The 27,461-nt window shown below is 42.6% G+C and overlaps 1 protein-coding gene across 5 annotated transcripts; it reads right to left on the bottom strand.

Annotated features, from left to right (window-relative positions):
- Positions 1-1,369: 1,369 nt before the first annotated feature.
- taf1 (TAF1 RNA polymerase II, TATA box binding protein (TBP)-associated factor) lies at positions 1,370-26,397 on the bottom strand. Of its 5 annotated transcripts, XM_084073653.1 has the most exons (42): positions 26,111-26,397; positions 25,230-25,347; positions 24,131-24,254; positions 23,339-23,452; positions 22,794-22,916; positions 22,441-22,682; positions 21,837-22,052; positions 21,271-21,510; positions 20,932-21,145; positions 19,767-19,877; positions 19,499-19,666; positions 18,818-18,945; positions 18,121-18,228; positions 17,854-18,027; positions 17,577-17,750; positions 17,320-17,424; positions 17,014-17,214; positions 16,754-16,895; positions 16,484-16,528; positions 15,292-15,422; positions 15,106-15,186; positions 14,846-14,995; positions 14,596-14,715; positions 14,312-14,487; positions 12,865-13,094; positions 12,459-12,666; positions 11,636-11,807; positions 11,201-11,412; positions 11,010-11,118; positions 10,805-10,903; positions 10,509-10,686; positions 10,292-10,359; positions 10,072-10,194; positions 9,816-9,908; positions 8,912-8,996; positions 8,384-8,451; positions 7,714-7,830; positions 4,698-4,805; positions 4,256-4,351; positions 3,362-3,584; positions 2,548-2,725; positions 1,370-2,219 (listed from the first exon to the last, which is right to left on the bottom strand). In XM_084073653.1, the coding sequence occupies exons 2-42, from the start codon at positions 25,344-25,346 to the stop codon at positions 2,006-2,008; spliced, it is 5,985 nt and encodes a 1,994-aa protein (XP_083929779.1). In that variant the 5' UTR covers position 25,347; positions 26,111-26,397; the 3' UTR covers positions 1,370-2,005. The 5 variants fall into 5 exon arrangements, with proteins under 5 accessions (XP_083929779.1, XP_083929781.1, XP_083929780.1 ...); XM_084073655.1 differs by lacking the exon at positions 4,698-4,805; XM_084073654.1 differs by lacking the exon at positions 16,484-16,528.
- Positions 26,398-27,461: the final 1,064 nt, after the last annotated feature.

Genomic DNA, 27,461 nt, shown 5'->3' with positions numbered 1-27,461 from the left:
CCCGTTCCAGGCGGAGTTCCTCCGCAACCGATCAGGGTTCGGCACGCACAAGACGACGATCCAGGCCTGAACGGCAGTCGCATCGGGCGACCCGTTCCAGGCGGAGTTCCTCCGCAACCGATCAGGGTTCGGCACGCAGGAGACGACGATCCAGACCGAGTTCCTCCGCGACCGATCAGGGTTCGGCACGCAGGAGACGACGATCCAGGCCTGAACGGCAGTCCCATCGGGCGACCCGTTCCAGGCGGAGTTCCTCCGCGACCGATCAGGGTTCGGCACACATCATCTTAACTCTCTCCAGAGTACCAGGACGACTAGCTGGCCTTACAACCCAGCTAGGCCTTCACAGTGGCTCTTGAGTCCGGTTCTAAACAACCAGCCGATTATCTGTACTACAAAACCTGTGAATCAAGTTATGCCTGAATTGTGATTTTAAAGAATGGCTAGGTTCATGATAAGTGATTAAGGTTATTTCAGTCATGAAGGTTATTTTTACTTTGTGAAATAGGCCGTTTTCAATAGGCACCACACCCATCAGTTTGCAAAGGAAAAGACGTATGCAGTTTGATATCATGCTGCAAAACTGGTGCATGACATAAGCTTAACAGGAAATATGTGGTTTTGATGTACTATAGATTCTTATTGTGAGTTACATTGACTACATTTATGTGGCTACATTTTCCTGTTTGTGTGCCGATTAGAGAGGCATGCGTTTGAATTTGTAGACTACTTTCAAAAAACTCTGAATATGACATGGATTTATTACTATTAATATTGACGTTTCTTTCAGTAGGAGCATTCAACAGAAACTGAGAGCCGCAAGTCATTTGAGGAACATGTTTTTAAAGGGATAAGATGTGAATAAATGTTTTCTTGGGTGCAACCTGAATGATCAATTGAGATAACTTGCATGCATGCTTTTGTGGGTTTTGTGGGCATTTGTCCCTCTCATTGCAGTGGAGTAACAATGACAAACTTCACAGCTTATTTTGTGCATGGGCCACAGTGGTCTAGCCTTGGATCCTTCCCAACTAATAAAACCAATGAATAAGCACAACATCGGCACCATTTAGTCAAACTAAACATGGTATTTTTTGCCATTCTCAGACATTATCATACAGAACATGTCATGTGTGCAATCACATGCATTTCTTCCTTGTTCTATTGGAAATATTGGCTTAGTATTAAACTATATACTGCACATACATACATACAGACACACAACAGAGGGCTTGAGATCTCTTCATCAAGTTACACAAACATTGTGCCCTTTTCCTTGCATAAATAATTTTCTCAAATATAAATCCCCTTGTGTATCTGTGTGTGACGGTCTGACTGTGACCACAATAATAGTTCTCATCACAATGTCTACAAAAGCAGAACACTTTATTTAAGCTTTTTATTTAAAGCAAAGCGATATAAAAAAAAGCTACATGGTTCACATAGTGTAATATAATACAAATACGTCTAGGAAGAGCACACACTCTTACAGACTAATTTGGATCACTGCATCTAGATTTAAAGTGATTTTACAACTATGTACATTCTTCGAAGCTCAGTAGACAGATACATTTTTTATGAAATAAACAAGCAACTGATACTCTTTCAGCAATGCTGAGGTTAAATTCAATTTAAACAATGTTGCCTTAGTTGTAACTAAAAAGAACAACAGGGCAGAAACACCTCAATTTCAAATTATATTCCATAGTAAAATGGAAAATCAGCATGGAAACTCAAAATGCTGAAAAAAAATGTGACCAAACATAAACAGAGATATGATAGCCCCATGCACAACTTTTAGATTTTTGGCAATTACAGGCTAAAATGATTTAATTTAACTATAAACCTTTATTAATTTATAGTTATATCAAACCCCTGTTCCACGGTCATTGACCCATGTGCAATCCTTTAGCTAACGAGTCTCACTGTCTTCAGTTTAATGTGATTATGTTAGGGTGTAAAATGTCTTTGGGCTGGAGATTTGACAAACTGTTCAAACACTCAGCTAATTGGAGTCCATGTCACTGTCGCCACCGATGGATCTGAATTCTTCACTCTCCTCATCTTCGCTGAGCTGGACCTGGGATAGGACGGCCGGGCCCCTCCTTGTGGCCTCCTCTTCCTCTTCTTCCTCCTCCTCCTCACTGATACCATATCCCTCTCCGTTATCCATGGGCTGCATCTGACTCTGACTCTCTGTCTCCTCATAGCTCCCGTAACTGAGAGCGGAGAACAAAAGAAAAAGTGGAAAAGGATTGAATGAATTGAATCAAACCTCTGTTGCAATGTGCTGTCATTTCTTCAATGTGTTTAACGTGATTCGAATCTGAGTGTTTACTGACAGAACTGAGTCGAATGCTTTACTGTACTAAAAGCACGTTCAACCGGCCTTGACCTCTGTGCTAATTCTGTGCTCTGAATCTGAAGGTATTATATTACAATTAAGGCATTTTGCAGATCCAGATCAATTCACTTGTACAAATGGTGATTTTTCATCCATACTATGTCATCACTATCTAATGAATGACAGCTGGGTTGTTGTAGTACCTGACATTGCTGTCTTCCATGTGCTGCTCATGGGGCCCGTCTCCGTCATATGACATGATGCTTTCCTCCTGTTCAATGCCCATGCCCATGCTCATCTCCTGGTGAGGTCTGTGTGGAGGAGGAGGACGCACGTCCACGTCTCGGTCCGAGTCACTGCCGCTCTCCGACAGTTGAATGGCTGTGGGAAGGACATATTGCACTGTTAGGAGATAAACTCAAAACATGTGCAACTTGGTTGAATTGTCACCAATGCCGTTGGTTTTAATTTAAACTCAGATAAGCTGTAATCAATTACATCAGAATTAACTAGGTTAACCCATTAAGACCTGGAACTGTGTCATTTTTAGATTTGAGCTAAAAAGCCATATTTTACAATTTTGGCTATTCAAAAATAGCAGATATACAAGCTCATAACGCGGCACCGAGTGCCGCACTATGAGCTTGTAGATCTGCTATTTTTGAAAAATCGTGAAAATGTATGCAAATCTTTGAATACATATATTTTTAAAGCGAACATTTTTAACTCAAATCTTTTCTTCTGGGGGGTCCCTGGAACAACATATTTTGATGGGGGTCCGCGGCCAAATACATATAGTTTTGGGGGTCCTTGACATGAAAAATATTGAACACCACTGATATAGAAACATACATTTTTGAGAATACTGTTGAGATTTAGGAGACATGTAGAATCGGCTTCAGGTCTCAATGGGTTAATGGGTTAATTAACGACTCAACTAAGCAACCATCTTGCAGTGAAATTCTCAAATGTTACAGGTAAGGATGGTGGCATGATGCTCCTGAGAGCAGGACTTACAGGAGAAAGGGTTGTCACCCTCCTCTTCGCTGCCATCATCCTCCCCGTCTGACATGAGCAGGTCCTCATACAGGACACTGGCTTGGGGCGGCCGGCTGGAGCCTTCATCCTCTCCCTCCTCCTCCTCCTCCTCCTCCTCCTGGCCAAGCAGCCGCCTGTGGGGGGGCAGCAACATCTCCTCTTCATCCTCCTCATCCTCCAGGTCTCCTTCTCCGTCCTCTGCCTAGTGAGTCAGAATGGGAAATGTGGGTTTAACGACCTTGAAAGGCATTTTTAAGATGAATTGGTGAAAAAGGTCAATGGTTGGATACTTTTGAGATATTGTTCATGACGTTTTTCATGACGATGCTTAAGGAAAAGCAGAAATGTGCAACTCTGTCCCCATGAAATTGAGGTCCTATCCTATATTAAAATGGGCTTAAGGGAGGACAGGCCAGCCGGGCGGTGGGTGGGTGAACCTCTGACATGTTCTGTTCATGTCACTATGTTGTCACGACCCATGTCACCATAACCATATCAGGGGTTCCCAATACAGCTACGCCCAAATATGGAGTGTGTTGTCTAACCTCAATGTGTCGTCATGGCATCAGGCGCAAAGAAATCAGTCAGCTCCATATATGGGCACAAAAGGGGGCATGCTCATATATGGCCATAAAAGGGACAAAGACTGATAGATACAGAGATCTCCATATATGGGCATATAAGGGACAAGGACTGACAGATAGAGATCTCCATATATGGGCATATCAGTCAGATCTGCGGTGCGATGTAGGTTTGAGGGCCGCGTAGTTGTTTAATGTGTTTCATGGCAACACTGGTGCATGATTCATTAAAAAGATATACTGTTGCGTATATCTGACTACTGCCATAAAACTGATAATCTGTCCATCTTACAGGAGCTGGAGTCTTGGGCTTGCCGTCATCTTCCTCCTCAAAGCCTTCAATATCTACGTCAGACTCTTCTTCACCAAGCCTCCTGCCATGGCGACCCTGTAGGTCACACACAGATAAAAGGTGTGTGAAAAGACTCTTGCCGCCGGTATACACCGAAGATAAAGTCTTGACTTACTACATCTGTGCCATGTTTGCTACTCTTGTTTTGTATCTGTAATGTCCTGATTTGGACAATGAGCATTCTCATATGAGTGTGTTCAAAACAAAAGCAATGAACCAATGAACCCCCAATATACTATCTAATTCAGAAGTTCAAGCAATGTTTTGATGGAATGGCATAACGCAGGGAAAATGTGAAGTGAGTAATGGGAGGGCTGAGCAAGGAGGGTGTTTTTAAGGAGAGGTGACATCCAGGTTGAAAGCCTACTTTCTCTCTCCATACCTGCCCCCCTCTCTTCTCTGGAGCAACCACTAGAGGTCCTTCAGAGAACAAGTTGCCGGTCTCTGTGGGCAGGCTCCCTGGAGCCCCGCTGTCAAACAGATCAGCAGGCTGTCCAGCACCAATCAAACAACAGTGCGCACACACACACACACACACACACACACACACACACACACACACACACACACACACACACACACACACACACACACACACACACACACACACACACACACACACACACAGGACAACAGGAGGGCAGGAGAAAAACACAGGTTGGGAGAGAAGAGAGACTACAGTGAAGACACTAGAGTTAACAGAGGAAGGTAAAGAAAGGCAAAGGTTTAGAAAGGGGGATGATAGAGACAAACTAAAGAGGTTCTAAAAGGGAAGAGGGTAAAGCAACACTAAAGGGCTGTGCATTTCCCAGTAGCATAATGGTATAAGATTACAGTGGTAATACAAAGTCTACACATCAATACTGGTAGATTAATCAATACTGGTAGGCAGTAATTACAGAATCAACGCTCATACTATTGCTCACTCAGATGGTGCTTGTTGCAAAACAGTGACGTGAACTACACACTGTGACTCCAAACACCATCACACATACAGGCACACCACGTCCAGTCGTCCAAAGTATTCAATAGTATACTTTTATGACTTGCGCTACATAATTATACTAGAATATCTCTCTATATATCGATTTGCTCCATTGTTAACTTCAAGTCCTCCATAAAGAGCTGGCTGGAGTGCATTGGTGGCACAGTGGTGGAGTGCCTGCCCACCACCACAGAGGTTGTAGGTTCGAATCCACCGTGGTGCATGACATTCGGCTTTGTCGAGCATCTACGCGAACACAATTGGCCCGTGTTCGGGGGAGGGAAGCCGGACGGGGAGAGTGATATTAGTCACTGCACGTAACCCTACGGGCTGGGGCGGCATCTGTCAGCGGGGAGTGTTGGGCGGGAGGAGTAGCACGAAGGCTCTACGTCCTCCCAGTGGAATGACAATTCTAAACTATAATAACCTTAATCCAAGTGCAGGTGGCCAGGTTAGTCCCTGGGTCTACAATCTTATTTACATGCTTATATTGGTGATATACTGTAACGATACCTACGCCTCTATTAACACCTACTAGTGGCCTGCACACTATGCAGACATTACCAGCCCAGGTGCTGAGGGCCAGGTTGGGTGTTAAGTCACCTTGATTTTATATTACTAGACAGGTGCCTGTACTGGTCTACTTGGGAACGATGCGAGTTGGGAACGATGCAAATCAGCGCCATTCAAGGAGAGTTGTGTCACCGCCGTTCACTTCATCAGGCCTTCAGGTCTTCTACATAGCCTTCTATTGGCAACTAGTGACAAAGCCCTAAACCGGAAGTTTACAGAATGCACTGGAGTCTATGAGCGTTTGTAACTATTTCCAGTTTACATGAACCAGGTGACCGGCGCTGTTTCTGCCCCCTCATTGGCGTAACTCTCTAATACAAGGCTCTGATGCAAACAGGGATATATGCCCATATATGGAGATCTCTGTATCTGTCTGTCTGTGTCCCTTTTGTGCCCATATATGGAGATCTCTGTATCTGTCTGTCTGTGTCCATTTTGTGCCCATATATGAAGATCACTGTATCAGGCATCCATATATGTTCCTTTTATGCCCATAAATGGAGATCTCTATATCTGTCTGTCCATGTCCTTTTTATGGCCGTCAGTTCCGAAAAGTCCTTGTGCAGTGGTAAACTTCTGTGGAGAATGTGTGGAGAATGTCTGAAGAGTGCAAACTGACTGTGGAAAGTGGATTGACTCAGTAATGGCAGGTGTGTGAAATTTGCCAAGCTTAGGCTGGGGTTGCCATGGCAATCAATCGGCTCATTTGGGCCTCTCACTCACTCTCTCTCGCTCTCTAACTGTTAAGAAAGCTTATATGAAAACAATGTCAAATACTTTAGTTTGACACTGTGAGCTTGCGTCACGTGCAGTTACACTTGTTATTGTATTTTTTGTAACCACTGTTCCACGATTTGTCCACTGGTCCACAGCTCTACAAGAATTTTGTGTCCCTCAAAGCTGCCACAGCTGTATTGTATTGTATGTGACAATAAAACAAATAACCATCCAATCTTGCAGTATCTATCTATATATACATTTCTAAACCCAAAACCCCCCCAAAAAACCTGCCACTGTGTGGGACTAAACACAAAAACAACATATCAATGTCACTAACAAGACACGCCACAACATAATTAATTGCGGCCAACACAAACTCACAACATTACAGTCGGCCATGTTGTTCCTTAGCGTCATCGCCGACCACCGCCCAACGAGACCCAAGTGAGGTCAGACAACACACTCCATATTGGGCATAGCTCCATTGGGAACATCTCCTATTATGGCTTTATATATTATAGAGACCAACAAACACAAAGCACCGTGCAGCGGATAGGGGGTCGGGGCCTCTAGTATTATTACAATGTAACAATGTAAAGAGTAATTTACATTTTGCTGAATGGTGACTCACCTTCTAAATAATACCGGTACTTCAGGTCAACAAAAACTGCAGTCATTACCCACGACTGCAGGTAGAAGAGGCCAGACTGGAATAATGAGGAAGGTTGACGAATTCCTTTAAGTGGCTTAAGGTGGGGCGTCACTGGCCTAGTGGTTAAGGCGCATTGTGCATACCACATATAGGCTAGCAAGTCGCAGGTTCGATTCCAGAGGACGACGACCTTTGCTGCGTGTCACTGCATGTCTCTCTCTCTCCCCGTTTCCTGTCTCTCTCAACTGTGTACTATCAATAAAGGCCCCAAAAATATCTTACAAGTGGCTTAAGGTGGGAATATCAGTATTAAAGCTATTGTGTAGAGTTGAGGAAATAGTACCTGTACCGCAGTCATGGTGTATGTCACACATTCAGTGTAGCACTTTGTAAATGGAATTATGTATCCATTTCATTAATTTCATAATGCCAGAAAATTATGTTCAGTGCTTGGACTGGAGTCCGTACCTGGGGTGTGTATGGTCCCGGGGTCATTGGGTCCAGGCACTCCAGGTCGGCTGCGTCCAGAGCAGCCTCTTTAGCAGTGGAGATGTCCTTCTCCAACTGTGTCAGGTGCTCGTCATACTGGGAAGTCAGAAACGGAAATTAAAGTGCTATCAATGAATGGTGACTCGTGGATTAATCTGAATCCTTTTGTTAGGCCAAGTCCTAATCTGCGATTTGTGAAACAGCGTGAAAGGAGCCCCCCACACACTAGTGCTGCGTTTCATAAAAAAGCTAAATATGTAAAATAACGGGAATGATGTTTTGGTAGCCATACGGCCAGCCAGTTGAGGAAATTGCAGGTTGAGGCTTTAACATGCATTTATGTAATATCCGAGATCATTGGGGTTTTCTGGAAGATTAAACATGTATTCTATCTCTAGTTTGACCACTTCAAATACTCTATCTTAAAATAACTAATAACCAAAAATAGGCTACCGTATCTACTTGTAGCCTATCGCCTATTTTCGGTGAGTGACACATAGAAGTCAGTCCAAATGACTGAAATCAGTCGTGGCGACTGAGAACTTTAATCCATGGGTGACTGCAGTTTCTTCTTTCAGCCTGACTCTGTGGAGTGTAGGCTGTGAAAGATTATTTAAAATGCAACTCAATGTAGCCACACTACACATACCTCTTCCAAGGTGTGTTTGCACACGTTAACGATATCCAGAGCTGTCTTGGTGTAAGGACTGTCTGGGCCTGAGAAGGACATCAAAGCAAGAATAAGTGCTGTTTATTATATATATCATTGATCAAACCACTTAACTGTACAATTAGGCTGTGTGTACACCAAAGCATTTTGTTCCCCGGCTGAACACGCAAGGCGATCTTCTGAAACACTCATCTGGTAGTGCTTGAGGGCAGAGGGATTTCTCAGTGATGATGAGAGCAGCATTCTACCCAAAGTTTAACATTTTTCAACTCTCGAGCGACCAGATAAAAACACCATATGTGCATGGCTCAGGGCAGAATAGACACTCAGCGCCTCATCACACTGCTAGTATCTGTAGAGTAAATATGCAGCGCTCCTTCTGAAAAAAAATCCAAACATACGCTGTGCTAAGGAAAAATGCCTTGGTGGACACAGACCCTTAGGGCTTCCGTTTGGCTTTAGAGAGTAATAAGAAGGTTGTCTTAAATAGATAAGATTCCTACTGACCGTTGTACTTAATACTGTTGCCGTGGATGTGAGTGACGTCAGTCAAGAAGACATCACGGTTCTGATACTTGTGTTTGGAGATGTTCTGTTGTATCACAGCAACCAGAGGGAGAGATAACCAGACAGACAAGACAGACACAGACATTTCAGAGATGATTATTTAATTCCCCCCTTTATTGATTGATTAAGTTAATATTTAACTATAAATCTGTATTAAAATATTTAACTCTATCACACGCCCAGCCTTTATTTGCCATGGGTGAGAGGAGTGATAAAAAAGACAGGTGATAAACTATGTCAGTCTTCCACTGTGCACTGTGTAGTAGAACTGACACAGACTGAAGAGCCACTGGAGTTAATCTGGGCACAAACGAACCAATACAGTGGAAAACCCACAGTTCGCAACCAACTAAGTTCTCAGCTACCTCCCTCCCCCACACTGTCGGGAAATCCGAGCAGGACAACCATTTTGTTCACCGGGGCTGCTTCTCATTGACAGTAATGTTAATGTATAGTGTAGATGAAATAATATGTTCCCATTGTCTGTAAATAAGTATATGGGTATGTGATAAACAAATGATCGCAATCTCCCAGCTGCTCCCAGTTGCTAAAACTGGGTGGAAACAATACAAAAACAAAAACTGCATTGCAAAAACAATCCAAACTTTTTAGGGTGGTTGTTCACAACGATTGTTTTCCACAGCAGTTAGCACTAGCTTTGTTATCAGTTGTTCTCGCCGGGGTTCCAGCAACTACCTTGAATTTAGAAGTGTGCAGACATATCAGTAAGGCAGATATCTCCAAATCATCTGGCAACCTGATACTATCTGTTGAATAACCTCGGGCAACAACAAATGCTATATTTATATACTATGTTCCAGGATGGGAACCTTGTGACTCTCACCTTGCGGAGGTTCTCCAGGTCCATGGGGTTGATGATCACCTTGTAATAATCTGGCACAAACTTCTTGTTGACTGGGTGGTGGAATGGCCATGACTGGAGAAGAAAGAAGGGCAGAGAAATGAGGGCAACAATAAAATTATACTTAATGATATGTTAACTGTTTTTTAATATCCAGACAGCAACAAAAGAAACACAGGTGAGGTTAGGCAATATTGACAACATCTAGAGAAAGCAGGGAGAGGGTGTGTTAACTCACATCAGGAACCACCATCATTTTCTGCGTCACAATATTGTCCAGGATAAAGGAAAAGGCCACCTGGTCATCATCATCCAGCAGGGGGTTGATGGCTTTCTCCAGCCTCACCAGCCTGTCTTCCTTCTGCACACAAACAAACAGCATCCAGAGGGTCATAGTGGTCAACAACAGGAGAACATGGGAATGGAGGCTTGGGAGTCATACACAGAGTCACACTCACCTCTTTTAGTTTAGCGTCACACAGGTCCAACATGGTCTGAGCCACCTGGGTTATAGGATGCTTTGCACCTGCATGTCCAACAGAGAGAAATAGTTTAACATCTACTACTGAATCAACCTCAAAGTTGTTAGGTGTTAAAAGTAATAATACGATTTGGACAGAAATTATACAATAAAAATATTCCATTCCAATTCAGAATTCAGACAGCTACGGTTACCATTGTATGTGGCACTGTTTTTAATGATAAGCTCCACATTCTCGCGGAACTCCTCCCGAGACGGGTACAGTCTCTTCCGCACGTTCTCCCTCAGCGTCTGCAAGTCCATGGGTCGAGTGATGATCTTGTAGTAATCCTTCACTACCTTGGCGTTGACTGGCGTGTGGAATGGATATGTCTGTGTGGAGAAGGCAAAGATAGTCATGCAGAGCCTGTGAACAGGGAGCTGTAATAGTGGTACATTTTAGATTTTTGAATTAGGCTGTATTTATGTTTGCAAGTGTGATGTATCTCACATTAGGGTGATCCCGCATGTCGTTAATGATGCTCTCCAGAACAGAGGATAAGGTCACCATGGGGTCAGTACGTCTGCGGTGGATGGACTTGTGTGGTCTCTGAACAGAGGTGTAATTAAGAGTCAAACCGACATTACAAGAAAACAGACAATTAATTGGTCGTCTTTAACGAGGACAACGTGGTACAAAGCAGAAAAGAGCTCACGTTGAGGTAGTCGCAGTGCACTGCACTGCCAACGCGTCTCTTCTTCTTAGGCGGGAGCTGCTGTTTGGGGAACTTGAGCACTAAAGACTTCCTGCGGACCTCATCAGCACTATGGGGGGAGGGATGGATTAGTCATGTGTTCATATTTTAAGTAGCTCAGCTTCAACAGAACACCTGCGGAAGTCTAATACCTTTCAATGAGCTGCTTGCCCAAAACGATCTTGGTGCCTTCCACCTTGATCAGCTCCTCGTTATCGTTGTGGATGACGGTCTTCTCAAGCTCCTCTTCCTGCTCCTCCGTCATGGCAACAGGGTTGGAGGGAGGAGCGTTGGTCTGGTAGTACAGTGGGCAGAACTTATTGGTCCTCATGTGTCCGATGGCGCCACATGCTCCGCACTTTAGCTAGGAAAGAGAAGCAGACATTAACGAGTAGAACATGTGCTCTTCACAGTCCAATGTGGTTAATATCAGTAAATTGGAAGTAGAGTAGTGGCAGTGAATTCTCACACCATTCCAAGCTTAAAAAGACTAGCCAAAAAAACTCTCAAATGTGCAGCTTGCCAGCAAGCTGGTGAGGAATAAGAAAACGAGGTAAAACCTAAAAGTAATAAATCGTCTAGCTTACTTTAACCTTGAGGTCTGGCCTCTCCTTGACCTTCTTTGGCTTCTTCTCCGGGGGGCCCTTGAATTTGTCCTTCTCCTGGTTCCGTTTGAGCCTCCTCAGCTGCTCCTGGATGCGTCTTCGTTCCTTCCTCATCTCCTCTCTGTGCTGCTCATCGAAGAGGGCGAACTTGCGTCTGCAAGAGGCAGAAAAGACGTAAACTCAGTAGGGTTGTCAAAAATGGCATATACATTGTGTTAATTAATTCGTTATATTTGAAAACATTTAACAATTCAAACCTAGTGAATTTCTAACCTATAGATTCTATATTAAAAATATTGTATGCGTAAACCTTAACTTTAATACCGCAAACATCTCTCTCTCTCTCTCTCTCTCTCTGTGTGCACTGTGGTTGTTGCTGAGAAATGCACTCTCTAGTAGATCAAATAAATGATTCATACTTTATATCTTATTCTATAGCCTCATTTTAAGTAAAATAATCAATTATTGATTAAAATGTTTACAGAGAACGGACATTCATCACAACGTGCTGTGATGGAACTATCTTTACTTTGACATGAAATGGGAAATTATTACAGGTTTTATAACTGACAAAAGAGAGAGAGCTCTGGAATGGTAAAGAGATGGTCATAGATGACAAAAAATAAACACAATGACACTTTTGAAAGAAAGACTCAAAATCCAGTTTACTAGTACTTGTCAACAGAACAGAAGCACAACTAGAGCACAATTAAGAGGGAAGTTGGCCGGCTGTATTATAATGTAATTAAATAAATGTTAAACCACAACCTTGTCTCACATATCTCTGAAATGTGACTGGACTCACATGAAGTCGTCGTCCTTGGTAGTTCTGATCCTGAGGTAGGCGTCGATGACCGACGCCTTGCGCACTGTCTCGCAGCGCACATACTCCTTGCCGTCTTCGTCCCTGAAGGTGCGGTAAATCTTCAGCCGTCGCCCGGTGGCCGAGGAGTTCAGGCTGGTGACGGAGGAGGCATCGTCGTCCTTGTGGGAGCCAGTGGACAAGGCACTTGCTGTGGATCAGAGAAAAGGAAGGGGTAAAAACTGACTAACTAGATGATGTAATATATTATCAATATCTTGTATGATATAATAACAATACGCATGCCGTCTAGCTATTTTGTGTCCTTTTTTGTGATGAAGACATCAAAATATTGTTTGTTTAATTAATGCGGATAACACAACACAGACTCAATCACACACAAACTCACAGAATCCTTTGCGCGCCTTGCGTCCCTTGTGGTCGCGGTCGCTCTCCTCACCCATCAGCATCCTCTGCAGTTCCTTCCTCTCCTGCTCCTCCCTCTCACGGGACAGCTGGGAGCTGGTCTTCTTGTTCTGCAGCATGTTCTCAATGTTCTTCCCCAACTCCTCCAAGTCACTGTCCTCGGCCGAGCTGCTGTCCGTGTCTGTGGACAGCACCTCCGTGGACTCCAACACCCTGCGGAAAAGGAGCGAGGTCTATCAGACGTGCGGTAAGCGTTTTCCCTGTGGTAATACAGTGTGGGGATAAAATTCCAAGAAACAGAAAGGTGAGGAATGGAACCGGGGAGGAAAATGCGGTCACAGGTTTGCAACGCTTTAATTGCTTAAATAAACAGGAAATCCTATTTAATGTTCAGTTCAATAAGAAACAGATAGATTGAAAGATTGACAGTAAAAACTGTCAAATGTGAAGACACGTTGAGCAAGAGTAGGATATTTAATTCAACTTAGTTCATCCATGAGCAACTGTTGCACAAGAAGTCAAATTCTCCCATTCTGAAAATGAGTGGTGGCATATATTAATTGCAGCAGAATATATTTTATAACAAAATTATAATATATTTGATTAGAGTATAATAACCAGTAAAATAAGTAGTTTATAAATAATTGATTGTAGCACGACTGCTTTGGCCAAAAGGAAATAGTCATCTTTATAATTAGTTCAACTGCAAATGCAAAAGTGCTTCACAAGAATGAGATGTAAAAATTCACAAAAAATAATTTGTTCTTCACTACTGCATTTCTGATTTACTAGGTGTTTCCAGGTGCAAACAGTTAATGAAGAGTTAGCTTATGGCTGGAGGTGGTTCTGTTTCTGGACGTCATACATGTAGCAGCATGAAGCTGGGTCTGATAATAGGGGATGTCTGTTTGGGTGAAATGACAGTGAGCCCAAAAATGTGGATGAGGCACAGCAGTTATCAGCCATTATTGCTGGTAAGGAATGTAAACATGCTAACTACGATCAATCATGCTTAATAACGTGGTGTTGTAGCCTACTGTACGTCTGGCTTTTTTTTATGATGAGAAAAAGGCATGTCAAAATATCATTATAATTGTAATGAGTTAGGCTCCAGTATATGGTCAGTCCATAAATGCATTATTCACAATAATGGAAAGTGGGAAAACAGCTTGTTTATAGTTTATTATGGCACCTATTAGCCGACATTTTGATCCATTCTCTAGATCACAAATGTAGGCCTTGTAAGGCAGTCTGTCTTGGGAGTTTCAGTAAAAAGAAATAACTGACAATTTCTTAAATTAGCCTTTCATTATATGTCCTGGCCCGCCATCTAATGCCTTTGAAAGAAATTGTCCCAGGGCCAAATCTATTTGCCGACCCCTGCTCTAGAGGCAAAAGAAAGTTCTAATAAGAGTGTTTTGGGGTCTCACTTGTTCTGCAGGTCAAAGATCCTCTGGCACTCTTCCTTGTAGCGCTCCTGATGTTCAGCCACCGAGAAACGGGATCCTCTGGCAAACTTGCTCATAGGTCCCTCACCCGTACGCGCTTGCTCTGTTGACATGGTTCTCACCACGTCAATCACCTCCCAGCGGGAGAGCTTCTTAATCTGAGACAGGCAGAGACATAGTATTTTCATAGCTATACCTTTTCATTTTTAATAACAGTGCTTGTACTTCTACAGAGTATTTAAATACGATTTCTGCACAAATGTCACCTCTTCTTCAGGAACGCCAAATTTGCGCAACAGTTGCTTAGCATTTTTAAGCGACAGTCTCCTTAGATCAGCATCTGTCCCCGTCACGGTCTTCTTGGCTGGCTGAGGCTCTCTGTCATCCTGGCAAAAAGAACACACAGCAATAAAAGAACAGAATGTAAAAGAATGATCAAACAGCTGCCTGTATAGACAATAAGTTGGTGGGTGGGGTCAAAGGAGATGCTGAGAGGAGCAGAGTCAAGACTCTTACCTTCTGTTGAGTGGGTTTGTTGGGGACTTTGACATAGGAGAAGCCCTCTCCGCAGCCGGTGGGATCAGCTACGCCAGTGACCTCCAACAGACACTTGCCCTTCATGGCAGCAATGAAGGCTCTCGTTGTGTTCCATGGGGCTGTTCGGACCTAAAAGGGGTCAATAGAGGAACCGGATGGTGAGGCATTGAGAAAAATCTGAGCTTTTGTACACAAAAAAAAACACCTCGATATCTATTATGAAACGCTTAGATTTACACCTCATCATCAATCTTCATCTGGAAGTCTTCTTCATTCTCCTCCTCTGGAGCAAAGAAGGATTTCTCACCATATCCAGCATCCTGAAAGGAGGAACATAACTTAGTAGTGCTGTAGCACACATACAGTATGAGAAACTTTCTATCATCACATATGTAAGTAAGCGGCATGCAGACAGAATATTTTACCTTTAGCCTTTGTTCGGCCACCAGCATACTGTAGTATGCGCAGCATTGCTCGGGAGACACCATGGCTCTGATCTCCTCTTCTGTAGGCAGTCTGAAGTCAGGCTTCAGTACCCACCAGTTAGAGTCCATTCCTGGAATGGGAGTCATGCCAACATTAGCCATTTTATCCTATGTACCTAAATTGATCGCTTACTATACCATATGAGGTGCAACCAATTTCCTGTCATCATCATTCCCATTACAGGCAGACATTGCAATTATTGTTAGAACAGAGAGCCTGTAGTGTTAATGATTTCAGTTTCACTGCTTACATTGCTTTCCGGCAGCCATGTCAAATGGATTATGATTCATAACAGCTTAGGAATGGAACATTTAGCTGAAGGTACTGAACATTTGTACCTTTTGAACCACAGGTACTGAACATTTGTACCTTTTGAACCACAGGTACTGAACATTTGTACCTTTTGAACCACAAGTACTGAACATTTGTACCCTTTTGAACCTAAGATACTGAACATTTGTACCCTTTTGAACCTAAGATACTGAACATTTGTACCTTTTGAACCTATGGTACTGAACATTTGTACCTTTTGAACCTACGGTACTGAACATTTGTACCCTTTGAACCAAAGGTACTGAACATTTGTACATTTTGAACCAAAGGTACTGAACATTTTCAACTTTTGAACCGAAGGTACTTAACATTTTTACCTTTTGAACCGAAGGTACTGAACATTTGAACCTTTTGAATCGAAGATACTGAACATTTATACCTTTTGAACCGAAGGTGCTGAACATTTATACCTTTTGAACCGAAGGTACTGAACATTTGTACCCTTTGAACCGAAGGTACTGAACATTTGTACCTTTTGAACCGAAGGTACTGAACATTTGTACCTTTTGAACCGAAGGAACTGAACATTTGTACCTTTTGAACCGAAGGTACCCAACATTTGTACCTTTTGAACCGCCCGAAGGTACTGAACATTTGTACCCTTTGAACCTTACACAATCCTTAAGGGTGGTCCATACTCCTTCTGACTTCCGAAATTTTCTTCAGAAAGGTAGGTGATAGAACTACAAATATAACCACCAGATGTCCTGACTCTCCCAACTATAGTTTGGAAAGCCTGTACAAACTGGAAGATTTTCTGATGTCGGAAGGAGTATGTACCTTTACACTACCTCTTACCTCTGTAGTTAAATCCATAGTCTCTCTCCCTGTCCAGGTGCCTATCTGCCAAAGTAAGGCACACTATTGCTGAGCTCAAACAGTTGTTAAGACACAGTATTGCTGCTCTGAAGACATAGCCTGATAAGGTAGCCCAAACCATTATTACAAACTTCAGCCAGTTCATTGATGCTGGACATCCAGTCGAAATGGTGAAATGGTGAAAATAAGAGTCAATGCCAAGCTATGGGTTAAGCAGTCATAGATGTGCGAGGGAGGGACATTCTCTACCTGTGCGCTTGAAGTCGGCACAGAGTTTTAAGCGTTTCCGGATGCTGCTCTCTGAATGTGAGGGAAAGGCTTTCTTTATGTCTTCCATACGAATCCTCCGTGGCCGATCTTTGCTCTTCCAGAACAGACGGTAGATGAACACCTACAGAATAAGGACACGACACAGCACAGGGGAATGTTGGGAGCTGTGTTACTGTTACTGACGATTAAACTGTCAATATTACTGCAGCTTCACTTCTTTGACACAATTGTGCACATGCCTGTAGGAAGTCTCTGATGTGGGTGTTTGCTCGTTTGGAGTTGGGCCCTGGAACCTCAAACAGAGGACATTCTTGACCAACCACAAAGATGTCCACGAGCTCTCTTATGTAGTAGCCCTGACGCGTTCGCAGAACCAGGAAGTCTGTTTCCGGCATCTTGTGCAGGTAAACGGGGGCGCGGAAAAGGTTGTTCTCAAACGCCTGAAGGAAGGCAGATAACATTTTGTGTTATTGATATGACAAAACATCAGTGATGGTTTCCATGAGGATAGATCAGTGAGGTTCACTTTTGACTTCGACACTCACTTGCATCAGCTGTCCAGGGTGCAGAGAGCCCAGGAAGGGAGAGGTGTGGCAGTACACTGTCTCTCCATATTTGCAGTCTGGTGCTCCAGGATCCTTCCCAGGTTTCTGAAGAATGAACAACCAATGTTTCAGAATCATAAACAACTTTATTTCCAGGTATATTTGCATGTACTAGGAATTTGGATTGGTGGACAGTGTAAACAGCTCTTCTTAACAAAGCTTTATCTACATCGTGAGGTAACAAATGAAAGGCCCACCCTCTTGTAGTAGTTTTTTATCTTGGTGGCCATGCCAACTTGCATGATGAGCGGGGGGTATTCCTCACTGTACTCTGCCAGGATCAGGTCTCCGTCTTTGCCAGTCAAGTCCGGAGCTGTTCGCATGAAGAACATGTCTCCTCCACCTGCTGCCTGACGCTCCTGCTCCCTCATCTATAACAAAAGACACAATATACACCAACAAACATTTAGTCGTACAGTTTATGACTCCAAGTTGTCTGTACAGTAACGCCTAGTAATTAAACAAGGCTCCAACCTTGGCCTTCTTCTTTATGTGTTTGAGTAGAGGCTGGGCAGGGTGGGGACCAGGCTGAGCCAATGCTCCAAATGAATACTTCTTCAGGGAGGGTCGGTGGAACAGCCGGAGCTTCATGGGGCCCATGTGGGTAGGGAAGAATGGCTGCCGGAGCTCCACGGCCGGGATGGAGTGCTGGTGGTCAAGAAGCAAATGCACAGTGAATGAGCGCCTTAAGTCTTCACTTCATCGGGTGGACCGGACTCTCTCTGTGGATCGAGGGCTCACCTGAATGATGTTGCCGCCAAAGCTGCCTCTCAGGCCCTGTTGTTTGGGGTAATAGAACTCATCGTTGGACAGGTTCCAAGGGTCCTTCACTTCAGGCTGAGACATGTTCTGGGTGTGCGAGAAATCGGAGTTAGTCAAATGCACAGTAACAATACATCCGGGTAGTAATCACTGCTGGTAATTACATGCTTATTATACTCAACAATCCCCGAGCGAAATTAAAATGTACATACATATCAATAAAGAGAGAAAAAAGAAATTAGAAGCAAGGAAAAAAATATATGATTTACATAAAGTAACGCAATGTAAATCAACTGTATTCTTGTCTTACACACATGCAACATGTATCCTTACATGAATGCATGATTTAACGAACTATCCCTGTTTTTTCATATAGCAATGTTAGGCACCACTACCCAGTTCTATGCATTTTGAATTGACATAAACCAAATTAGTTTTTTCACTTAAACTATTCGTCTTGCCTCAGTTGTTAAGACCTGGAACGCATCTGTGTCACTTTTTGATTTGAGCTAAAAATCAAAAAAGTTTGAACACCACTGATATAGAAACATACGTTTTTTTCGGACTACTGTTGGGATTTAGAAGACATTTGTAGAATCGGCTTCAGATCTTAATGGATTAAGACATATTTTAGCGACCAAGTCAAACAATCCAATATGTTGAGATAACTCTGTACCTGCTGTGGTTCATCCTTTATTACCCCGGTCTTCCCCAACAGGATGCGGCTCTTCTTCAACGCCGACTCCTTTTTGTTCTCTTTAGACGGGGAGTTGGACGTTCTCTCCTCCTTCTCGTCGGGAATTTCTACACAAAACAAGTCAGACAACTGCAGTGTTAATGTCGTTGATTAAAACTATGTCGACTACCTTTATCACTGACGAAAATCTTATAAAAACTAAGCTATGATGACAATTTCGTCAACAAATAAAGACTAGACTAAATGTTAGGGTACTGGAGAGAGATCCAGTAGAACCAAGGCACATCATTTTATGCTTGGTTGTGTGCGGGTGTCATGCTCCGAGCTACAAGCTCACAACGCATTATGAGCTTGTAGATCGGCTATTTTCGGCATGCAGCTAAGTATAAGGAGGCCAAAATAGCCCGCCAAAATATATTTTTGTAGACTAAACCATCTGTAGATTTAATTGACTAAAAGCATATGATATTTAGTCAACTAAACTAGAGTAAAACTAAAACATTTCAGATGACAAAAATATGACAAAGTATAAATTTAATTTTAGACTAAGACCAAAACTAAATCAAAATCTGCTGTCAAAATGAACACTGGACAACTGTCAATTGAGTGAAACACCACATTCAGGTGATCTAGGTTCAAAATCACAACACGCATCCATACCCAGAATGATGTTCTCGTCATTGGGGTCCAGAGTAAGGACGGGTGGCATGAGGAAACGATCCATTGCCTGGTCATCCCAAATGATGTTGTCCTCCCAGCGCCCATATACCAGCTCCTCACTGTCAATGGGGAAGATGGAGAACCAGGGGCAGTCGTCTTCATGCAAGGCTGTGCAGGATGGCAAATCAATCAATCAATCAGTGAAATAATACAGGATCAGCAAATAGAGGATTTACAACAGAAAACAAAAGCCTACACGGTGCCATACCTTGATGATGGTCATGGTTGTTTTTGTCCCGCTTCGAGCCAGAGATCGAAGAGGCTTTGGGCATGGGCATGGGTGTGGGGGGCACCAACAGGGAGTTACTTCTAGAGAGACCTGTTGGGTACAGACATAACTCTACCAACTAAAAAGGTGCACTCAGTAGAGTGCAAATCTCCAGGAGGCATGCCCTCTTTGCCTCCATCTTTCCGTCTGTGTGGTGCATTAAGTGTATGATAAAGGGGAAGGGCTAAGATAAAAGATGTAAACTATTTCCTAGGGTCAATTATTTCTGTAAAGGGGTGGACTGGGAACAAAAAGCAGCCCTGGAATTTAAATGACAGCAGCCCCACATACAGTATTGATAAAGTAGTTAGAGCATGCAGCCAAAGCGTGTCAATAAGCTGTTCAATCCGTCTATGAAAGTAATACAAACTAAAGCGGCATCATAGGACCAGTCCTCTATGTGTAAATAATCTTCTAACATTTTGATGGCACTTGCAGTGCTACACTCTATGGCAGTACACTGAGGACCAACTGATCAATAAGAATGTATAAGTTAAAGTAACATTCACATTTTATTTAATTAACTTCATGCAAGAATGTGATATCCAGTAGACATACTTACATGGACAATCATTATGAATTAATTAAACAATTAATTCATTAAAAGCAGGCGACATAATTGCACACTGCAAGGACTAATACTTAACCATCAATCTGGGAACCCATCGTCAAATAAAAAAGGAAAAACATCGCCCCCAGCGTTTTTCACTTTTGCATTTCACTCTGGGGGGGGGGGGGTGATTAACTAGACCTATGCTGACTGGAAACAGGGTTTGGACATGCCCTCAGCCCTTCACTTCCGGTGGTGTGCCTATGTTTTCATTCCCACTAACAATATTTCTCCAAGGAACACTAACACCATTTCTCCCAAAGAACATGGATCGTTTTGGTTATCGGGGGCTCCCGTCAGATTCAGTAGCGCAGCTCTGAATCTGTTCTTGAGAGATTACTTAACCATAAGTAGTGCACTGCAACACAACATCTAATTCACATCACCTACTTTATCTTATATACTTCTCATCTGTGCACTTTATGCAAAATGCATCACAAATAGTTTGTTCTGATTTGACATGCATATGTGAGGATTCTCTTTCTGTGTTCTTACCCTGCTGAACGTTGTAAGCGTTGGCATTGCGGGTCATGCTAGAGGGTAACCACCCTGCTAGACTCGCTCGTGTCGTCTTAGTTCCCTTGTGCTTCACATCCTCCCCGTTCCAGATAATGTCATCCTCCCACTGGAGCTGGGTGACCATCAGGAACAGCTCGTTCTCAAGGGTTTGTTTGTCCTTCTCCTCACCACTATCCCCCTCTTCCTGAAACTAAGGAGATATTGTTACACACACACTGAACAACACCAAAAGTGTAGACATTATTTAACTGATTTGTTTGTTTGGTGTTCATTGAACACTGTCAATATCACCACTCAAGTCTCTAGTCCACAAACCTCTTGAGAAGGCTTTTGTGGTTCGGGGAGCTCTTTCTTCTCAGGTTCCTCACTCTGCTCCTCTTTCATTCTGAAGCCGTAGTTAAAGTTGGTACCGTCCTCAGGGACGCCCAGCATGTCGTACCACAGCTGAGCTGGACCATATCGCCACTCCGCCACTTTGGGACGAGACTCTGTCTCCTTGTCCCCATCACCGCATGTTTGGGAGAACTTGGATTCTACAGGTGCCATCATGGTTATCTTGGAGTGTGAAGGATATTGACACATTTACATTATCATGTTATACTGATATAGTGTGGTTGAGGTCTGGCACAACGTCCCCCACCTGCAAGCCACACTTGCATAAAGGAAGATTCCAGCAATAACAATGTTATGTATTTGTATGTGTTTAAACAAAGGTTTGCATGAACTGTCACTTAACACCAATGAAGGTGTTGTGCCGAAAGGATTTGGTTTGTTCTAATAAAAGGTACTGTTGCTGGACTTCTCAGTGGTAATGACATTACTTCAATCATTGTATCAGTTAAGAGAACTTCTAGCAGTCACAGAATCTTTTAGACTTTTACCTCATCATCGGAGAGACACAGCTCTGGTGGTGGTGGGGGTGGGTACTCGTATGTCCAACCAGACTTCTTTTCGAGGGGTAGCTCTGTGGGCTCACTCTCCGGAGGTGGGGTCCCAGGCTGATGCTCACGATGCTTCCGTTTTTTCTTCCGACGGGCACTTCTCCAAACCGACGGCATGTTCTTCCCTGGTCCAAACAGTCGAAGGAATCTCAGCACCTGGTGAAATTTTGCATATCAATAAATGCATGTCAAAACTGGTAATACAGATAACTCCAAATACTCGTGTGCATAGCATACTTAAATTATTTTATAGTCCATACCCGGGTATTATTATTACGTGATCGTGTCCCCATGCCCCCCCCCCCCAAACACACACCACACGCGTTCCATTACATTAAAAAAAGAATGTAAACTGTGTTATCTGTGGGCAAGTAATGTAATCAGAATGTAATCAGCGTGTGCCTGCACACTAGCACCGGACACCACGGCAACCCTCTGCACATTCCCTTTGTGTAAGTGTGTGATCTCTGAAAATTCATAAGAAGACAGCACTGGGCGCCGGGCCGCTGTGTTGACTTATGCGCAGTGACAGAAACCAGCTCACCTTTCCGGGCCTAAACTCCGGGAAGAGCTCAGTAACACCTGGCAATGCTTTGGCTGCATCCTTCTGCATGATACCAGCCAGTGGAAGGGTGAGGCACCCTGGGGGCCCACCTGCACCATCGCCCTGACCTGGACGATCCGTCTCTGACTCCGAGTCTGAGGAACTGCTGAAGTCCACCTTATCTCCTACTGAGGATGGAGCAATGATGGAAGGCAGGATGATGCCATCACCCTCATCCCCTGCTGTGAGGAGACACAAACCACAACAATGATGAAGTCGAACAAGAACTCATTTATAAATATGAATTGGATAAAATACTGTCTTATAAGGCAGCTCAGGCTATGCCTCCTTACCACTTGTAGTCTGAGGAGAAGGTTCCTCTTTCTTTCCAGGTGTAGGAATAGTTGGAGGTGGAGGTGGTGGCATGAGTTTAGAATCAATATCCTCACAGTCTGCATCATAATCATCGTCATCATCTTGGGTATAAAAAAAAGTTAACACAATCAATTTCATGTAACATTACTAGATGATTTCAGCTAGAAGAATAATAATGGGATTGTATGATTTAATGCTCTAACATTGAATCATATACTGTACATACAGGGTCTTCTAAACCAATTGGAAGCTGAATAAAAACTGTATTGTATCAACCACTTAAACCCTATATACTTAGTTGACCGGGTCCCCAAGGCTCTATAATGTTATTGCTTTGCCCTCTGTGTTAACCTCTGAGCTTGAAGATCTGAGCTCGTAGATTTGCTGTTTTCGCCAAATGTTCGCCCCAGAATAGGGACGCAAGGGTTCATGTGGTTAAGTCAGATTCTCTGAGCTGAAATGTTGACTATAAGGAGTAAGATAACATTAACTAATAGTGCATACAGACAAATGTGTTCATTACCAGTTCTCCTTGCAGGCTGCAGACTTCCCATGGCCTGGCGATACTTTGTCTCATCTTCAGCGACTTCACTGATGTCAGAATAGTCGACTGCATCTTCAGTGCTTTTCACCCAACCTGGAATGTATTTATAACGTAATGAACCTCTTAAGGCCTTTATACTTCACTGACTGAGGTCACCCAGGGGTCTATATATTATACACAGATTGATGTGTTAGGAAGGCCAGGAGAATAATGTCTGACTCCTCACACCCTTCCCAACAACTCTTTGAACTCCTGCCATCTGGTAGGCAGTTCAAGAGCTTAGGGGGAAGCACCAGCAGGTCATCCAACAGCTTCTTCCCCCAAACCATCAGAACACTGAACGCTCGCCAAATATTGCCCCAAAACTAACATCTTGAGAGATGAATAGCACTTTATCTATATTGCACTTTGAATGCATCAGCACTTATTGTTTTACCAATGTTGTCTGCTCTCTCTACTTTTTAATGTTTTTTAACGGCCTTGCCTCTTTTTATAGTCTCTATTGTTTTTAAATGTGAAGCACCATGAGTTGTGGAGAACGGTATTTTGCTCCCCTGTATGCCTAGTGTGTATTGTGGAAGTGACAATAAAACTGATTCTGATATTTGGTCTGCTCCTTTTTTCCTTTTACACCGCTTTGTAGATCTATTTTCGCTGAATTCTCACAGAATGTTCGCCTATTATGACATGCCAAGAAGTGGGGATATGCTAGGGTTCATGCTCATGCTCAACTGTAGAGGTGTGCCGTTATTTCAAATGCTTATCCCTCACCCTCTGTATCTGTGCCACCAGTGTCTCCGTTCTCTTCTTGCTCATCCTCCTCAGAGGCAGTGATCTCTGTAATGAGTGAGCCCAGACCCAGGGAACCTAAACCAGCCAGGTGCTTCTTGGACTCCTGGGGTGAGAAGAGAAATCATACAGACTACATGGAAAAAGTGACATAAACCACGACAACACAGGAGAGGTTCTAACATTGTATACTATAATAGAACTGGGGTCTTCAACCTTTTCAGGCCAAGGACCCCCTAGCTGAGAGAGAGATAAAGCAGGGACCCCCTACTCTATATTGTATTAAAGTTTTGTTTTTACTTAGTCTGCTCTTTTTTCCCTCTACACCTATAGTCTCTTTGCCAAAAATAGCCGATCTACAAGTGAGAGCTTGTAGATCTGCTATTTTTGGCTAAAGTTCTCCTCAGAAAAGGGGATGCTAGGGTTCAAGTGGTTATGGTAAAAAAAAAAAATATCACGCAAAGATTTGGCGGACCCCCTGTAGTAACTCTGAGGACCCCCTAGGGGCCCCGGGGCCCCTGTTGAAGACCCCTGCTATAGAAAACAAAATCAAGGAAGTCGTTTAAAAGTTGGAAAGAAGTTGGTTGATCTACAGTCCCAAAACGACATAGAAAACAATAATTATCAGGGTCCTAATGAAGACTTAAAATAGTCAATAGAAATTGGTCTATTTGGCTGCCTAGCCCAAAGAATAAATAATAATGATTCTTATTTTTTGAAGATGGAGTGCCCTAGTGTTTGTTTAAATGGTTGTCGCTTGTCTGCACTACTTGGGGACTACAAATCAAACAAGACTACCGATGGATTTTGTTTTATATACCGGTAGATCTACCTGTCCTACAAAAGAGCACCTGTAGTGTGAGGCATTAGAACCATGCAACGCTTCCTTCTTCTATTGTAAACACATACCATAGTCAGTTCCTGACCCAATGTACCGTTTGCTTTGCAGAAATAAAGAATTCAACTCTAAAAGAAGTAGCCAATCTAAAAGCTAACAAGCATATATATATTATCTATAGATACGCCTATTATGACATGCTCAGAACAGGGATGCTAGAGTTGATGTGGTTACTATGCTTACATTGTCTAAAATGCAGTCATCCTCATCAAGCTGGCCATCTTCGTTAATGTTTCCAAAGAGGAAACCAGTTAGAGAGAACGGGCGGTCTTGGTCCTCATCGCTGTCCGAGTCTGACATGCTTTAATAACAAAGAATTGGAAGACAAGAACATAAGATAAGAACAAAAAATGTTAACATGAAATGCAATTTCTCATCATGATTTGTGTGCATGGGGATCTCATCTTAAACAAGCTTAGTGCTTAATGAGCTTTCCAGTTTAGTAGACCTTGTATTGTGAATTTGTACTTCCATGTACTGTTATGTACTGTCATGTACTGTTCTTATGTCTTACTAAATAAAGTACATCAATCAATCAATTGCATTTTCTCCTCTCTTGCATCAACCTCTCTGTCTCTGTGACTTTATCTGGCTAGACATCTGTAAAGTTGTTGCAAAGGAGATCACTTGTATTACAGCAATTTAGTTTTGCTAGTCTGATCGATTAGTTGGTGGGCATTCACAGCTGTCTCTCAGAAAGAAAAAGTTGATTTAAATATCATGATTCGGTATGCAGACATATATTGAAGAGGTACGAATGAATAATGTACCACTACGACTGGAAAGCAGACTGGCTCTGGAGCTAACTGGCTCTAATGTATAGCACTGCACTGCACAACGTAACTATGATTTGATTGATTGAATGAATACTTTATTACCAGTTTTTATATATAAAGTACAGTTCTATACAAAATAATGCTAAAATAATTAAACCCAAGAAAGCACTGGCTTGTTTCCATTGGGGTCCTGTGTATTCAATTCATCGAAATGATGCAAACACGTTGCAAATATGTTTTTGTCTACTGACACTATTTAATATAAGTTTAGTTTCCATGTAAACTTACCTTGTGTTGGCCTCTGTTCAGATTCTGTTGACTTGCTTTTTTGCAGCCAGCTTTATTTTGCTAAATGCTAACTAACGTTAGCATCTGGAAGTTCAAAAGCTAACATCTAAACATCGGATTGAGCCAGTCAAGATAGCTCTCTACTCTAGCTGTCGTTACGTAGATAAATACATATCTACAACTAAACGTATGTAAATAATATACCTTCAGTACGACTTGTAAACTGGTTGTTTTGGTTTATTGGTTTTGTTTTCATGTAAAATGCGATTGTGTAACAAAACAGTGGGACAAACTGGCAGCACTGCGCAGTTACAGTGTTGCCAGGTTTTTTGAGAGAAATAAGCGACCAGGTCTATGAAAACAAGCCCAAAAGAAGCGAGCCCTTATTCGCCCTTTAAACATATTACATATACCCCTACAAAATGTGTTGTTAAAATGTTTCAAATATATTCCTATTTTTTTCTTCCAAGATTTGTTTTTTAAATAGCAGATCTGCAAGCTCACAACGCGTCGCGATGCGACACATTTTACACAGATGATCTTGTATGGGCATAAGATATTTTCAGATGGGGGTCCGCAGACAAATTAAATACATGTTTGAGAAACACTGCTTTAAACCACATTAGGAAACAAGGCCCAAATAAGCAACTACACTTTAGAAACGAGGCCAAAAATCCGCAACCACCAATTTTTACAAGCAACTTTACAGAAAACAAGCTTAAAGTCGCTTATAATAAGTGGATATGGCAACACTGCTACAGTACCGTCGTCGCAAGTCCTTGGCAAGTACCAAGAGGCAAGTTCCCGGATGTCTCGAATTGGGTTGGCGCGTTCAGGTTGTATTCGTATGTCTTGAACTCCCCGCAGTAATGCCTGTATACCACTAGAGGGCATCGCTCTGTGGATTCGTGTATATTTTGAGTTCGTTCATGACTCTTCTACAATCACATTTTTTACCTGAAAGCTGGCAGAGTTTTCCTTTTGAATTTGATTCAAGTGTCTAAAAAACGTTAACATTTTATAGATTTCTTTTCTTGCTAAACAATAGCATGGTAATGTACAGCGACCTAAAATATGACATTCAAAAGTGCATTTGGTTCTCATTTTTACACATCCTTCACTGTTACAACTTGCAAGACTTTTAGGAATATATTTGTCTAGAATAGCCCATGTTACATATTGTACCAGCATATTTACCAATTTTCACCCAGCTTTAAAGGTGTTTATCATGCCTTGTTGATGCTTTCAGTGTCTTTTGTTAATTTAGAGCATCTGATTATGGTCTACGCTACAGATCAGCATAGTAGCCAAGATGAACACAACTAATGACAATTCACAATTTGTATTTTAA

Source organism: Gymnoscopelus microlampas (genome assembly GCF_963454915.1).
Source record: "Gymnoscopelus microlampas genome assembly, chromosome: 12".
Taxonomy (NCBI): domain Eukaryota; kingdom Metazoa; phylum Chordata; class Actinopteri; order Myctophiformes; family Myctophidae; genus Gymnoscopelus; species Gymnoscopelus microlampas.
This window is presented reverse-complemented; position numbering and strand designations above follow the sequence as displayed.

What these genes read in the sequence shown, in the direction of transcription:
- taf1 (XM_084073653.1), bottom strand. Translation starts at nt 25,346, where the DNA reads ATGTCAGACTCGGACAGCGATGAGGACCAAGACCGCCCGTTCTCTCTA. An exon ending in ACATCAGAGACTTCCTACAG is followed by an intron (nt 16,896 to 17,013) that starts GCATGTGCACAA and finishes CTTATTCTGTAG; the next exon opens with GTGTTCATCTACCGTCTGTT. An exon ending in AAACAGTGCCACATACAATG is followed by an intron (nt 10,360 to 10,508) that starts GTAACCGTAGCT and finishes TTGGACATGCAG; the next exon opens with GTGCAAAGCATCCTATAACC.